The sequence below is a fragment of the Papaver somniferum genome, chromosome 11, assembly GCF_003573695.1.
Source record: "Papaver somniferum cultivar HN1 chromosome 11, ASM357369v1, whole genome shotgun sequence".
NCBI lineage: Eukaryota > Viridiplantae > Streptophyta > Magnoliopsida > Ranunculales > Papaveraceae > Papaver > Papaver somniferum.
The window spans coordinates 133,827,790-133,842,974 of record NC_039368.1 but is presented as its reverse complement, the minus strand read 5'-3'; the positions used below and the strand labels follow the sequence as shown (position 1 = coordinate 133,842,974).

The following is a 15,185-nucleotide window of genomic DNA, read 5'->3' as shown; positions in this document are numbered from 1 at the left end:
TACAGAATCACTCTGTAACTTATATTGAAGTCAAAGTCAACTTCTTTACAAATTCGTTGTATGCAACTTCTACTGAAGTCAAAGTCAGCTACTAGGCGTTCCACTCCCCAGTTTAATTTGGCCCAGATCAACAAAACTGTTAGCAAGCTAGGTTACCAAGTTTCTGGAAGGTTATCAGTTCTTTTTGCTATAATTGTTTATATAAAGTTTGGTTACAAATCCTATTTTGAAAACCATATTGTTTTAGTCATAATTAAGTACATAACTGGGGCAATTTTTTTTCTTTTTTTTTTATATCGGTAAATACAAGTTTTATTAAAGATGGCAGAAACCAACTGCAGGTAGATACAAGTTACATATTCCGACCAGGAAAGGATACAAAAATCACTCCAAGAATAAAAATAAAAACGAAAGCTGCAACAACCACCAAGAAACCAATCAGAAGAATTCTAAAACGCACACACACGTATCACTTCAGGGTGGTTCGAAAACCACTCTCTCCCAGTTGATCATGAACTCTTAAGTGAGGAGTTCTAGAATTCTGGTTGGAGGTGTGTTTGATCCTCTGTATAATCTTTGCAATTGTGAGCGTCTTGTTGTTGAAAGCTCTACGGTTCCGTTCCTTCCACAAGGACCAAAGGATGGCAGCTGTAGTTGTAAGAAATCTTACAACTACACTCCACAATAACTAATTCAATATCTAGGTGATCATCATGAATTCTTGTTTTATTAACTAAAGATTAAGAATGTTTACAAGAATAATTCAAGTATTACAACAATTTTACTTGAAACCTAAGCTCACTTTCTCTCTCTTCCTATTTCCTTTCCAAGACTTGTCCTAGAATCCTCCCAGAAACAATGACTCTCTCCTTTATATAGGATTTTACATAATGGATGACAGCTAAGAATCCCATTATTTTCGGGATCTCTATGCGACATATTCGCTCATATACAATCTCTCATCTTCACATTGCATACTTCTTCGCATAATCCTTCACACTTTACTCGTGACTTTGCTGACATCATCTGGTGCGTCATCTCAACTTTGTTGTGTGCGACTCCCTTCGCTTAGGTTGTATCCTTTACTTCGCGTAGTTATTAACGTGTGAGATATTCAACTCATACATTTGCCTCTTCTCATGTTGCTTATTCTTCAGAGTGAGCGATATGAGAAATTCTCCTCTTAAAAATCGCACATACTTGTCTTTTCTCATTTTACTCTGCCGACAATTTTCCCTATCTTAAGCTCTCCTCATGTACGTGTGTCCTTTTAACCACTCATCTTTCGACACGTCCTTTTTTAACCGTACGTTTTTATCCGTTCATTTCTTCGCATTAATGAGAATAAATCTTGAAAAACGAGTCGCTCTGTCCTATATATTCTCTTCTACCTTTCTCCTTTTATTTCTTTCATTCTTCTTCACCTTCTCTGCAATTTTATACTCCTCATTCCCATTCTTCAATGGCTCCTGCTGGTAAAAAAATGCAAATTGAATTTAACAGAGTGAAAACTGACTTCAATCAGAGGGGTTATGAACTCTCTCTTCCATCTTCATGTAATTTCGCATCCAAACTTAACCTTGATCTAATCAAATCTGATCAATGGAATAATCAAAAAATCATCGTTACATTAGGTCAACTTCAATTTTTACCAATTCCATTATATAACCATGAGATTCCTCTCTTCTATAGAATTCTCGCTGATGAAAGATTCGCACGAGGAATATTTCAGTTGAGTGGTGATGCTATCAGAATACCATTAGAGTATGCTCGTCGCGCAGCTGGTCTTGGAAATTCTTATCCTGATGAAGTGCGAAAAGAGGATTATCGTGATAAAATTATAAATCCTGCTGAGTATACTCTTGATAATTTGTTTAAGAATTATTACATCGCTATTATGAAAAGTAACGTGACTAAGTGGGTTGTTCGCATAAGGAGAGTAGATGATATCTCTGAAGATGAAAAATTATGCGAGACGTTGATTGGAATACAAACTCTAATCATGTTTCTCACAGATTCAATGATTCTAGTTGGCTTAATTTCCATGTCATCTTGGAAGGATCCTTTGTATCTGGTAAGGCTGCGGATGGTTCTGACAATCCTCTGCCGAAGATTTTCCTCTTTACCAGCCTTGGGAACTTAAATTATTTGAAAATGAGGAAAAGAAAGTAGCGGTATGTGATCCTCTTAATTTGATTTGTAAATTCTCGTAACTTTCCTTCTTATATCTTATTTCTTCTCTTTTGCAGGATCCCAAAAAGGTCAGTACTTCACGCAAAGTATCATCTTCGCAGAATAAGGAAGTAAGAAACACACTTTCTATTTTTAACAATATTGTTGCCTCTGTTTCTTATCTTGATTATTCATGTAGGTGAATCCTTTGAACGACAAAACTTTAGGAAAAAGCAAGAGAACTCCTAAGAAAGGCGCATCAAAATCTGAATCCAAGAAAACCTCGTTAAAAGATGATATCACTAGAAAGCGTGCGAGGTATGATTCTTCTTCAAGTTCAGAATCTTCAGATAGAGATACTTTTGTTTCTGAGGAAGAGGTATCGATTGATTCGTATCGAAAGAAGTTGTCTGATCTTTTTTTCTGGAGATGCTCTTGATACTCTTGGGGATGATGAAACGGGTCGTGCCTTCAAGATGATCTCAAGGATCTGTACTACTTCATATTGGGGAGATCGATCTCTACGTGGAGCTGCCTCTGTGATAAACCCAGATTTTCAATTTGCGATGAACGGCTTGGTAATATTCTGCAACATTTGTCTTTTATCTTTTCCTTATTATTTACTCTTTTTCTTATAATGATTCTTTTACATTTCACAGAGTGCTCGAATATCTTATGTGATTTCTTTATACAATGAAAGAAAGCTTCACAAGTTACAAGATGAGAATGCCACACTGAAGCAGGAGAAATCTATTCTTTCGGATGTGAATGCGAATCTTACAGGCGAGAATACGAAACTTAAAAACGAGAATTTAACTAATTCTCAATTGGTTCTCCGAACTCGATAAAGAAACAAAGAACTCATTGGTATGCAATTTATATTTTCTTACTCCTTTTCTTTTATGCGATCGTTCACACTTCTTACTTAACTATCTTCGCAGACCTGTATGACCTTTCAGATGAAGCGGCTAACCTTCCCGATGCCGAAACTCTTTTAGAACACCTCAATTCCTCTTTAAATAATTTTCCTACTCGAGAATTTGAAAACCTCATCTTAGAAGAGTAAAGATTAAAAAATACCACTCTTAGAGAACGCCATAAAAGAGCATTATCCACTGCCAATAATTTTAAACGACGTTTTTATGAGGAGAGAGAAGCAATTCAAGTATTGGAGGAGAAGAAGAACAAACTTATTATTGAAAAAGATGAGATCACTCTTAGGGGTGCGAAAACACTAGAACAATTTCAAGAATCCCTTATTGAGGTTAAGATAGAACGTGATTCAGCTTGTCGTGAGAGGGACATTCTTATTGAATTAATATTGTGCGAAAAAATTCTAAGAATCATAATAAGGCAGTCAACTCTAGCTGACTACCTTGGAAGAATTTACAAAAGGCAAAGGTATTTTCCTTCATACTTTACATAGCTTTATCAAATCCATCACCAACTGAACCACTAAGGCGAGATCGAATTTTCCTTTCTTCAGAAGAAAGAGATTTGTTCTTTTTCTTAAGAACATCGCAAGAATTCTTCAATTGACTGTATTTTTCTTGAAGCTGACTTTTCTTGACAGAAAAATTTATGTTATTCTGAGTTAATTTCTCATTTCGGGAGCTTAAATCTTTAAGCGAAGTCTCGTATTGTTCCTTCAGTACGCGAAGAGTTCGTGTTTGGTTTTCATTTATTTCATGAAGAATTGAATACTGATGTGAAAACATTGTTTCTTTCTTCGAAAAAGATAGTTTCTCCCTAGAAAGAGTATGGTTTTCTTCTCTAAGATTTTGATTTTCGCTGCGAAGATTTTCAGCCTCAAAATTTGAATTAAGAAGATTCTGAAGAAGAAACTAGTGATTCTGAGACTGAGCGAAATGAGGGAGATGAAAATTGATTGCTTCTTCTTGTTGTGATAATTCTTGTAAATTCTTGTAAATTCAGTTATCTTTTTAATATGATTCTTCTTTTTTTCGCTTCATATTTATGACTTCTTCATATGCATATAAGACTATCAAAATGGGGCAAATAACACTTCTTTTGCATTTCCATTCTTGCCCCTTGTTATTTGGCATATCTTGATAGACCAAATATGATTGGTATCCTTTATCATGAACTTATCTTGGTGCGAGCATATTTTAAATGTTATGAATAATTTCTTTTCTTGTATTATCTATGAGGTCTTATTTTTGCCTTCCTATGTAAAGGTCTTATGTTGCCTCTGTTTATGTGCGATGAAATCGCAGGAAGTCTTTGTATTTTAGTACATAGACCAATTGATCTCGTCTTATCTTTTTTGCTTGTATTATTTCCTCTTCAGGTTAGTCGCATAAATATCACAAGTCTTAATACTTCCATGAGTAAAATCCTTATGATATTTACGTCTTTTGACAGAATTCAGCTCCCTAATGGAAGGTGACGTCCTTATCTTCCCCTCTGATTGCCCCTTCAAGAAAGCTTACCTCTATCGGGTTAAGATTATGGCTCTTCCCATCCGGTTTTTCAACAACCAGTTGATTTCGCAATCTCGCATACACTACCTATTGGGTTTATGGCAGCAAGATCGCACCCTAAGTGGGGTATCTTCGGACCGAGTGCATCATAGTCAGGACTTGTCAAGAGTGGCAAGGTACGCTCCAGACGTCCCTGGCACTATTGACTCAACCGTGTACCTCGACGCCCTGATCGAGTTTCTGCACTCTTTGGTAGAGCCTTTCTCACCTTAGGCTCTCAATCTAAGATTTCTATCTTAGACGGAAATTTTAAGGTATCTCTCCCGGATGGGAATTATCGTTTAATTCTCACCCCAAATCTCCACAACGCAAGTTCCGGGGTCGGTATAGCCTTCCCTTGAGTCACGCCTTCTAGGTATTTCCGATTATGACGTGCGATAGGTCTTACTATATTGCCTCTTGCATATGAGCGAACTAGGGTGCACGCCACATTCAGATTCCTAGCCAATCTGATAATAAATATCATTTTCTGTAGCCTTTTATAAAGGTCTTATTATAAAGATTTCTCTTTTTGTTTTCTTATTATTGATTTACCATATGAAACTAAAGTTTCTCATTCCAATCTTTTAACTCGTACATAAATGCTTTTATTGAATTTTCTTAAGTTCGCATATGTTTTTCAGAATATTCATTCACAAAACCATTCAATCGGTATTGTGCGAAAGTCATTGTTCCCTCCACCTTTTGATATTTTGCCTCTACGCTTTTTCTTTCCATAGAAATTGTGTTGCTAATCTTGATTACAATTTTATTTGCATAAGAATCTATGCCAGCACCTCGCATCATTGTTTCCCCAACTTTGTACGCCGCATCAAATATCAACCATTAATATCTTTGCTCTTCGACTATCTGCTGCATATTGTTTGAAATTTATTGAATTCTCTTGCTTCGCATTTATCAACATCAATTTTTTGGCAATTTTACTTTCAATTGTATCTCCTCTTATAATGCCAACACCCCGAGGTAGAGGAAACTTGATGCATTGATGAAATGTTGATGCAACATCTAATATTCCATGCATCCATGGTCTTCCAATGAGAGCATTATAAGGCGACTCGACATCCACTACACAGAATGTGATATCTGTTGGTAAATTTTGTAAAAGAATTCGCATAGTCACTTCTCCCTTTGGTTTATTTGCAGAACCATTAAAGCCATAGATCTTGTATGCTGAAGGGACTAACTCATCATCTCTTCCTCCCATGGATTTATATGTATGATAAAACAGAATATCTACAGAACTTCCAGTATCTATAAGTATTCTATTTATCGCACATGTGTTTCTCTCATTTTCTTCCTCATCTTATTCCGATGGCTTCGGATTAATTCCCAACCGAACCACCAATGGACATTCATGTGATTCTCCTCCTCCTGGTGTTTCATCTGCGCTGAACGAGATTTTCTGCTTTTGCCATCCTTTCAAGGGTGATATTTTTGCCAGGTTAAGAATTTCTCTTCCTTCAGCATCTCTCGCATATACTCGACTTAAGACATTATCATGAAAATCTTCTATGTTTCTGAACGAGTGTATGATCGAATTACAATATAAATTCTTTGCCATCGCACCCACTTCAATAACAAATGTACTCCTTTCCTTCTCCTTTGCATATGTATTTCCTTGAGGTGGAGGTGGTGGTGGTGGTAAATTCCTTGGTTGTTTTAGTAAGAAATGGTCTAACTTTCCTTGCTCAATCATTCGCAATATAATCTTCCTCACATTTCTACAGTTGCTTGTTGTGTGACCATGGAATCTATGATAGACACAAAATTATTTACTCTTCCTTCCTGGTGGTGGCTCTTCGCCTACATTATGTGGTTCTGGAATATCATCCATTAGGAGAGCAGCTTCCCATACTTTATCCACTGTAGTGTTCAACTTCGGCAAATTTATTTGTTCCCAAACTATTCTTCCAGCTTTCTTGTTATAATGTGTTTGTTTTCCTGCAGAACTTCCTGGTTGAATGGTATCAACACCTCCATAATTTTGAAGTTGCTTGTCTCTGTACTCTTTATTAAACTCTACTTGATCTGCACTTCCCATAGCCGCTAACTTTTGTTCCATCTCTGCATTATTCCTTCCTTGAGTTCCCTGCGATCTACTCGCAACAACATTTCTCAACCTCGGAAGTAGACTTGTATTTCCACCTTTCAAATCAGATACTGCAACTGGGTAAGATTCCATATCTCTTTGCTTTTCCTCAAGTGCTATGTATTCTTCTTGAAATTCGCGCAGCTCCGACATTGTTATTGTATCCTTTATTCTGAAGATTTGGGTATATAATAAATCTTTTGAAAAGAGAGCATTAATGAATGCAATAATAAGATGTTGCTCATCCAACCGTCTTCCCATTTCACTACACATTGTTCTCCAACGAGTCGTTAGATGACACAAACTCTCATTTGTTCTTCTGCGAAGTCCGAATGCAGTCTCAATCCCTGGTCTTGATAGATTATTACTTATGTATTGCCAAAGACATTTTGTAGATGATGAAATGAACTAATGGATTCTACAGGTAGGCCTTCAAACCATTTCAAAGCTTCTCCTACTAGACTTGCAGCAAAATATTTGCACATTACTGCATCATAATTTTCCCACTGCAATAAACATCTAGAATAAGCTTTTACATGTTGTATCGCACATGCGATTCCATCAAATATACTTGTAAATGCCGGTAAACTGCACTTAGATGGTATCGGTGCTCTTTGAATTTTTTTTGTAAATGGAGTTTTTCCAGCTTCCTCCACTGCTTCCTCTGGTTGTCTTCTTTCATCATTTCTCTTAGTAGTCATCATTTATATTAATTATGCCATCTCCTTAAGAATTTCTTCGCTTAATGATTTATCCAAATCCTCTCGCATGGGTCTCTTTAATCTTGCTTGTTTCAATTTATTCTCATGATTGTTTTGGCGTATTGCCTCTTGTATCTCCTGCTGTTCAGTTTCCTCTCTTCTTCGCCTACGCCTTTCAGTATTTGCTTCAATTTGTACTCTGTCAAGTCTTTCTTCATTGCCTGCGCGATCATATCGGTGTATTGATCTTTCTCTTTCTTATGGAGTAATTCGACCTTGATTTGTATCATCTATGCGATGACACTCGCGTCCCCTTACTCGATTATCAATGTGACGTAATCCGCTTTGTAACTCTCTTTCTTCTAATTATTCCCTTCTTCTCTGTCTACCTCTCGCACATGCAATCTCTCGTTCGCGCTCATATTCGTCTCTCAACATTTCTCTACCATGTAATATCATTTGTCCTTTCCTTGGATCCCCTTCTTCCCTTTCACAATTAGTATTTGCACGACGAAGAAGTTCGCGTGGGTGTTCATATCGATTAGTTGCTAAGTCAATTACACATGTCCTTTCCCTTTGATCTTCCAAATTTTCATCTTCTTGCGAGTTTTCTTCAATGACTTCCATATGTTGCCTTCGCCTATCATTTCTTCGATTAGATTGGCTTTATCGGGAAGAACTCCTACTGGATCTGGACCATGAGCGTGTATCACTTCTTGACCTTTGTTCTTGTAATCTAAGATTCTCTTCTCGTAAATCATCATTTTGACGGATTAGATTCACACGCTCTTCTTCTTCTCTCTTTCTTTCAATTAGTAATCTTTGCCTAAGCTCTGCAATCGTCATATTTCCTTCACTCGCTGTAACTGGTTCTTTGTTCCCAATTTTATGTCCTTCCTCTATGGAATTCATCATCGCAGTATGGACACTCACTCTATCATAATCTATATCATTATTCTGTCCTTGTTCTCGCTGAGATCCAATTGGAATTTCTGTTCATTGATGTTCTTCCATTATTTCCTCTTGTTGCTCAAGATTTGTAGTTCGTCTTCGTTCAGCAAGTCTGTTACTTCTTCTAGTTGTTATTCCTTGTTCAACAGCAGACTCCATCCTTACCATTTCTAAATTTTTAGATCTCACTTTTTTCCATAAAATCTATGATATACTATCAGGAATTAGCATCCAGAGTTGTTTCTAGAGCCAAAAAATGTAGTTGTAAGAAATCTTAAACTACACTCCACAATAACTGATTCAATCTCTAGGTGATCATCATGAATTCTTGTTTTATTAACTAAAGATTAAGAATGTTTACAAGAATGATTCAAGTATTACAACAATTCTACTTGAAACCTAAGCTCACTTTCTCTCTCTTCCTATTTCCTTTCCAAGAGTTGTCCTAGAATCCTCCCAGAAACAATGACTCTCTCCTTTATATAGGATTTTACATAATGGATGACAGCTAAGAATCTCATTATTTTCGGGATCTTTATGCGACATATTCGCTCATATACTATCGCTCATCTTCGCATAGCATACTTCTTCGCATAATCCTTCACACTTTACTCGTGACTTTGCTGACATCATCTGGTGCGTCATCTCAATTTTGTTGTGTGCGACTCCCTTCGCTCAGGTTGTATTCTTTACTTCGCGTAGTTATTAACGTGTGCGATATTTAACTTCTACAGCAGCAGGTAAAGCTGCTAATGGGGCACGTATAGGGCGGCAGTCTAACAAATGACCAATCCCTGTTGCATATTGGTGCTAAATCCGTTTATGAAGGTTAAAGTTAAGATATTTCAGAAAGAACATCTTAATTTTCCTTTTCTGGCTATACTGTAGAATTAACCCACCACGGATTGTAACTGGTTCCTCTCAAGTTAGATATGAAATATCACAGGTTTTATAACGTGATTGTAGTACAAAATTAGGACAGATGATGTCATTGGAACCAAGGAAATATAAGGAGGGAACCAGCTGAAGAAAGATCCCGGCGTGTAGCAGATGGTTATACCATGTAGAGTTGTGACCTCATTTGTCACGTAAAATTTTTGGTGCTGAGTACTGAGTAGTATCATGAAGAGTTAAGGTTTAACGTTCACACATGATGAAGTTCATCCGTTCATGAAACAAAATAATAAATTGTCAAATTCTGTTCATTAACATGCAACTGTAGCGATCGATCAAAAAAAAAACAAAAAAACATGCAACTGTAGTGAGCTGCATCATGAAATGCAAATGAAGTATTGGACTGTATCGCAGTTTTGGTTTAAGGCTCTGAAAGGCAATTCCATCCAAAAACTTAAATGTACACTTTAGCTCGGATTGCACAGAAAAATATTGAAAATGAGATTGTTGAAAATTTAGATGATGGAGGAAATTGTTTCAAGAAGTTTTCAAGTTTTCTTTTCTCAGATATTCCAGGCTTAAGTTTACTATAAATACCTCAATTATCATTTTGAGGTTTTCTCATAAAAAGTCTATGGAAAAAATAATTGAAAATTAAGATTCCCGAAGAAAATAACTAATGCCCGATTGCCTTCTACTTAGGAACGGTGAAACCACTAGTGAAAATATTCATTTGACTAAATTTATCTTGGTATGGAATTAGGAAAACCAAGAGTGACTACATTTCTTTTTATCCAAGCATGCTAATCCCAAGGCCTCCGGATATAGAAGACAAACAAACATTTGATACTTTTCTGATATCCAAGAATTCAAATTATATGTGAAGATTAGATATGCTTATGCACACTGATAAGTAGTTACACGATACGTTGCAGAGCCGGTCCTGAGTCTAGAAAGACCCTGTGCGAAATTTTTTTGCAGGGCCTTTTATAAGGTCAATTTTTTTTTTTGACGCAAACGGTAACTCTTTTTGTTATTGTCACCTACAAGAACAAGAATAGCAGAAGGAAACTCAAAATATACATCTATGGGCAAGCTTGCGATAATAATATGATAAAGATTCAAGATGTAGGATTGAGGATTGAGGAACTTAACTATCACACCCAACTCCCAAGGTCACATGTTCGAGTGCTAGTAAAGGCAAAGATTTTTTTCTTTTTTGATATGTTGGCCTTGCTGAGCTTTGAGGGGAAAGTGAGTACACAACATAGGTACTCCATAGGGAAAAAGGCCCTCGACAGAACTGGGCCATGTGCGATCGCACGACCTGCACACCCACAGGCCCGATTCTCATACGTTGCTTGAGTTGGTTGGCTTCAAGAACGCCCAAAACGACGAAGTTTCGGGATTCTCTAACGATTGCCCTTCGAAAATTTTGACCAACTCACCACCGAGACGGACTTGGTTAAAAGTCAACTGGTCAACTCCGATTTACACATGACCGCCGGAAACCAACCGGCCTTATCCTGTCCTTATTGCATATCGGTGCCGTCCGTGAGATGAACCAGCTGAAGTGGTATCCAATACAAGATGAAGCACATTAATAGAATCCATGATAAATGTCCCTGCATGCAGAGGTGTAAAACGTGCCGGCCCGACACAATCCAACCCACGAAATCACGTGCTTAGCGTGCTGCGTGCTGTGATGAACTGTGCCAGAAATTCAGACGTGTTGGACTGGGCTGTGCCAACTGGTGTGTTGTGCTGTGTTGTGGCAGAAAAATAAACCGGATGTGCTGTGTTGTGTTGTGCTAGCACACATATTTATTATTTTCCAAAGTAAATATTTTTTAGATATTTTAGTTAGTACATGTATTATTTTAGAAATAAACTAGCATAACGAAAATAAAATGATAAAAATTGGCGAAAACAATGATTCTTTTGTGCAATATGCATCAAATGTGATGTATTGTGTGGTATTTTATGCATGACGTGACGTGCTTTCTTCGCGTGCCGTGTTGTGCTGTGCCGCGTGCTAACACGTGCTGCGTGCTGCGCCGTGTTGATGTGCCTATTTGTCTGGCACAACGCAACCCATTTATACTGACGTGATGTGCCCGTACTTTGCTTGTCACGGGTTGTGTCGTGATGTGTTGTGCCATAAACGTGTTGGCCCGACCCACTTTACACCTCTACCTGCATGAATGATGATCACAAATTTGAAAGAGAGCATTTAGGCTCGTCTTTTCTGGTTTATATAGACTGTGGAAATATCCCATCCACCCACTGGCCACGGGTTGTAAATGGTTTCGCGTCAAGTCCGATAAGAAGTATAACAGAGTTATATCACATGATTGTATGAAATTTGGATAGAGTTTTGGTAGACAAAAAGCATGATTAGAACCAGGGAAACATAATGGGAGAACCAGCACAAAGATTCTGGCGTGCATCACTACACCGTATAGACTATCACAAAATAACAAATTGTGGAATTCGATTGCATGATAGTACAAGTCTTATTGTAAAAATAAAATTATTGTAAAAGTAAAAATTGTGTGTTTCAATTATGTCACCATGGTGAGTGAGCAGCATCACGAAATGCAACCGAAGTGTTGGACTATCACAGTATTGGTTTTAGGGATTCAAGGGCAGTTCCATCGGAAAATGTTTGTATATGAACTTAGCTCCAAGATGTATCTTATGAAAAGATAATGTTTGATTGTGAGAAGAAATAAGCAAACAGTGAAAATAGGATAAATGAAAGCTGAGATATTGGAGGAAACTGGTGGAAGTAGGTTTGAGTTTAATGTCCCTTATGGATATTAATAGGAACAACCAGTGAGCACATGCCTTGCACGTCGGCAATATAATTTTTTTTTCTTTTTTTCCGAATGAAAAAGGTTATGTTAAGAAAGGAAAAATCCAGAACCAATTACAAAGGCTAAATGCCTTGATTACATATGTAAAACTGTTTCCCAGAATTGCAGAACTTGACTACTATCCACAAATTTAAAAGTTTCTAGTTCACAGCTCCACAGAAGAATAGTTTGTTTGGTGAGAAGGATCAATTCATACACAGATTTATGCCTCCCTCCAAAAACTCTGTTACCCCTCTCCTTCCAAGTGTTCCAAAGAAGAGCATAGTGCAAGATATTCCATACCTTTTTGCATCTGCCTGATAGAACGTTCCACTTCCAAGCTTCGAACAGCTTCAATATAGTACCAGGTAAAGGCCATGATATGTGGAAAGCTTTTATAAAGTAGTCCCAGACCTCAAAAGTAGTTTTGCAGTGAATGAATAGATGGTCAGCCGATTCGTCTACAAGATTGCATATTGAAGAAGCAAAAGAGATGGTTTTGGACCGTGTTTTGCAGCTGGAATTCCTGGTACCTTTTATGGTAAACTTGTTCCTAGAGATACTCTTCACTTTGTCCATTCCTCCTACAGTCTCCATTGGTTGTCTCAGGTGAGCAGTAGTAATCGTTGTAGTACCTCCGGCCGTCCGGCGTGCCTTTTCTACTCAAGGAAGAAACTCAAGCTCACTTCTGTAACGAACTAATGGACTAAAAAACCACTAGTTTTTCTTCTTTTTTTTAAGCATAATTTATTAATTTTTATGTTTTATTTCACATGTTAAGTTTAACTTTTTACACAGGTTCCTCCAGGGATTAAGAACAATAACCAAGGGAACATTTATATCTCGAAGTCCAGTCCATCATCCATAATAGACGCATACTTAAAGCAATTTACGAGTTATTTTACGGGTTTTCTGAAGTGTCCGTCCGAGGAATTAGTCAAGGGAGGAAGAATGGTTTTAACACTTCTGGGCAGAACAAGCGAAGACCCAACTAGTGAAGAGGGCTGTTCTTTTTGGGATACATTAGCTTTGGCACTCAAGGACATGGTTTTAGAGGTATAACTGTAACTTTTTTACTACTAGCTACTAGTCAAGTATTGAAGAAGACGTTTTTTTTTTACTTCGAAAACAATTTATATCTCACGAGTTATACATAGAGTGGAGGTGGAACCCACACTAAACTCAACCCTTCTAAACCATCGGGCTGGGAGTGGTCCCACCCCACTATCTCTGTCGAGATAACCCGCGGATTGTGTAGCAGTTCTGTTTTTCACATGCCTGAAATAAGTAATTTCCAATGATGTAGGGAATAATCGAAGAGCAAAAGTTAATCTCATTTAACATAACGCAGCATACGACATCCGTTGAGGAAGTGAGCATGGTTATTCAATGTGAAGGTTCATTCAAGATTGACCAAATCGAAGTTTTCCAGGTGAATTGGGATAGCAGTGAAGATGAAAGTTCAGAGGTAGATAGTTATAAGGCAGTGAAATGCATCAGAGCCGTGTCGGAATCCTTGCTAATGAGCCACTTTGGGATTGGGGAAGAAATAATCGACAGATTGTTCCATAGGTACATGACAATTGTTGATAATATGCCTAAAGAGAAACCCAAGTATACCAATATAGTGATCTCCCTGACCAAAGTTTAGTTACAAGATGCTGCATAATGCTCATGCATGTAAAGCAAATTTACGGGTTGAGGGAGAAGAATCTCATGCGTGCGTCATTGTGTTTTTTTTAGCTGGAATTGGCTCCTATGCCATTTTATGTAGTTGCATCGGAGCGTGTTTTTTTGAACTTTTTTCTTCTTCTTTTTGAATAATTTTTTTAGCCTTGTTCCATCAAAAAGAAAAATGCTGCAATTAGGCACAACCATAGATAAGTTTTGCAGGTTACAGGTCAAATTACCTAAAAGAGGAGGTAGATGGATACATACCATGAGGGACCATTTCAGTTCTCTAGCATTATAGAAAATCCCACCCATATTTTCTATCGAATTCGAACCTGAACTCTATTTATGATTCTTTTTTTCTTTTTTATCATATTGGCTGTTGTTTCTTATTTCAGCATATAATTTTTCGCAACTTCTCTACCTGTTTAAGGACGAATTTCGGATAGTTTTACATTTAGGATTTGCATATACAACATATAGCATTATCAAGACTGAATTTCCTTCTTTTTTGATAAATTCAGCTTAAAAAAACACGGGATTCGAAAATTGAAAAAATACAAATTGGGTTGCGCCATACATATGAAAGAGTATACAATAATGACATTGATGTCTTTGACGAATCAAATATAGCGGTCTAACAACCAATCATTCCGATTAGTTGATAATATTTTCTGAGTGTTTTGTGAAAGATCCTTGTGAAAGATCCTTGTGAAAGGTTTCATTAACGGATAATTCATGTCGAGTATAACTTGTCGTTGTGAGAATTCTCACTTCATGCGCTGTAGGGAGGGACTTATGTCACCATAGACACATATTACAAATTTGACTTATTATACTCCTGACTATGAAATCAAGGATGTTGATATTTGTTGGAGAAAAATTAGTTTTTAATAAAACAAGTTTTAGTCTTAGTGTGTGGTTTGATCTAGTGACCTAAGGGTCCAAGGATACTTACTCATTTTATGAGTGAATGAAATGTTTTTTTAGTCCCACATTGTGGAAAACTAAAGAGGAGCTCCACTATATAACCATATTCTTATGGATGTATTGAAAAACGAGGTGGGCCAAACGATACATGACCCAACCCATGAAATATATGCACCTTTTATTAAACGAAAAATTTCTTTTTCCGTATTTAATTGTTTTACAAGAAACAAAACTCGTTTTAGAAGAAAACCTAAACATAACTTGATTTGCAAGTATCTTCTCCTATAAATACAACTCAAAAATTTGTTTTTAAAGATATACCATAAGCGAATAAATTTTGTCTTCTTTGCTTCATCTTCTCGCTTAGTTTTGCTCGACGTTTTACTTTCATCCCGATTGCTAAGTTCAAGAGTGG

General features: G+C 37.0%; 2 protein-coding genes across 2 annotated transcripts; one reads left to right on the top strand and one right to left on the bottom strand.

Moving 5' to 3' along the window:
* Window positions 1-7,478: 7,478 nt before the first annotated feature.
* LOC113325219 (reticulocyte-binding protein 2 homolog a-like) lies at window positions 7,479-8,093 on the bottom strand. Its single transcript, XM_026573428.1, has 2 exons — window positions 7,856-8,093; window positions 7,479-7,687 (listed from the first exon to the last, which is right to left on the bottom strand). The coding sequence occupies exons 1-2, from the start codon at window positions 8,091-8,093 to the stop codon at window positions 7,479-7,481; spliced, it is 447 nt and encodes a 148-aa protein (XP_026429213.1).
* Window positions 8,094-12,605: 4,512 nt separating this feature from the next.
* On the top strand, window positions 12,606-13,820 carry LOC113325218 (salicylate carboxymethyltransferase-like). Its single transcript, XM_026573427.1, has 3 exons — window positions 12,606-12,698; window positions 12,968-13,225; window positions 13,476-13,820. Exons 1-3 carry the CDS (start codon window positions 12,606-12,608, stop codon window positions 13,818-13,820), a joined length of 696 nt encoding a protein of 231 aa, XP_026429212.1.
* Window positions 13,821-15,185: the final 1,365 nt, after the last annotated feature.

Bases quoted from the DNA above. Each gene is read 5' to 3' on its own strand.
- LOC113325218 (XM_026573427.1), top strand. From the start codon at position 12,606: ATGAATAGATGGTCAGCCGATTCGTCTACAAGATTGCATATTGAAGAA. The intron at 12,699-12,967 runs GTACCTTTTATG...CTTTTTACACAG, and splicing joins TTTTGCAGCTGGAATTCCTG to GTTCCTCCAGGGATTAAGAA. The intron at 13,226-13,475 runs GTATAACTGTAA...CCAATGATGTAG, and splicing joins TCAAGGACATGGTTTTAGAG to GGAATAATCGAAGAGCAAAA.
- LOC113325219 (XM_026573428.1), bottom strand. From the start codon at position 8,093: ATGGAAGTCATTGAAGAAAACTCGCAAGAAGATGAAAATTTGGAAGAT. The intron at 7,688-7,855 runs GTAGACAGAGAA...ATGATCGCGCAG, and splicing joins AGAGATTGCATGTGCGAGAG to GCAATGAAGAAAGACTTGAC.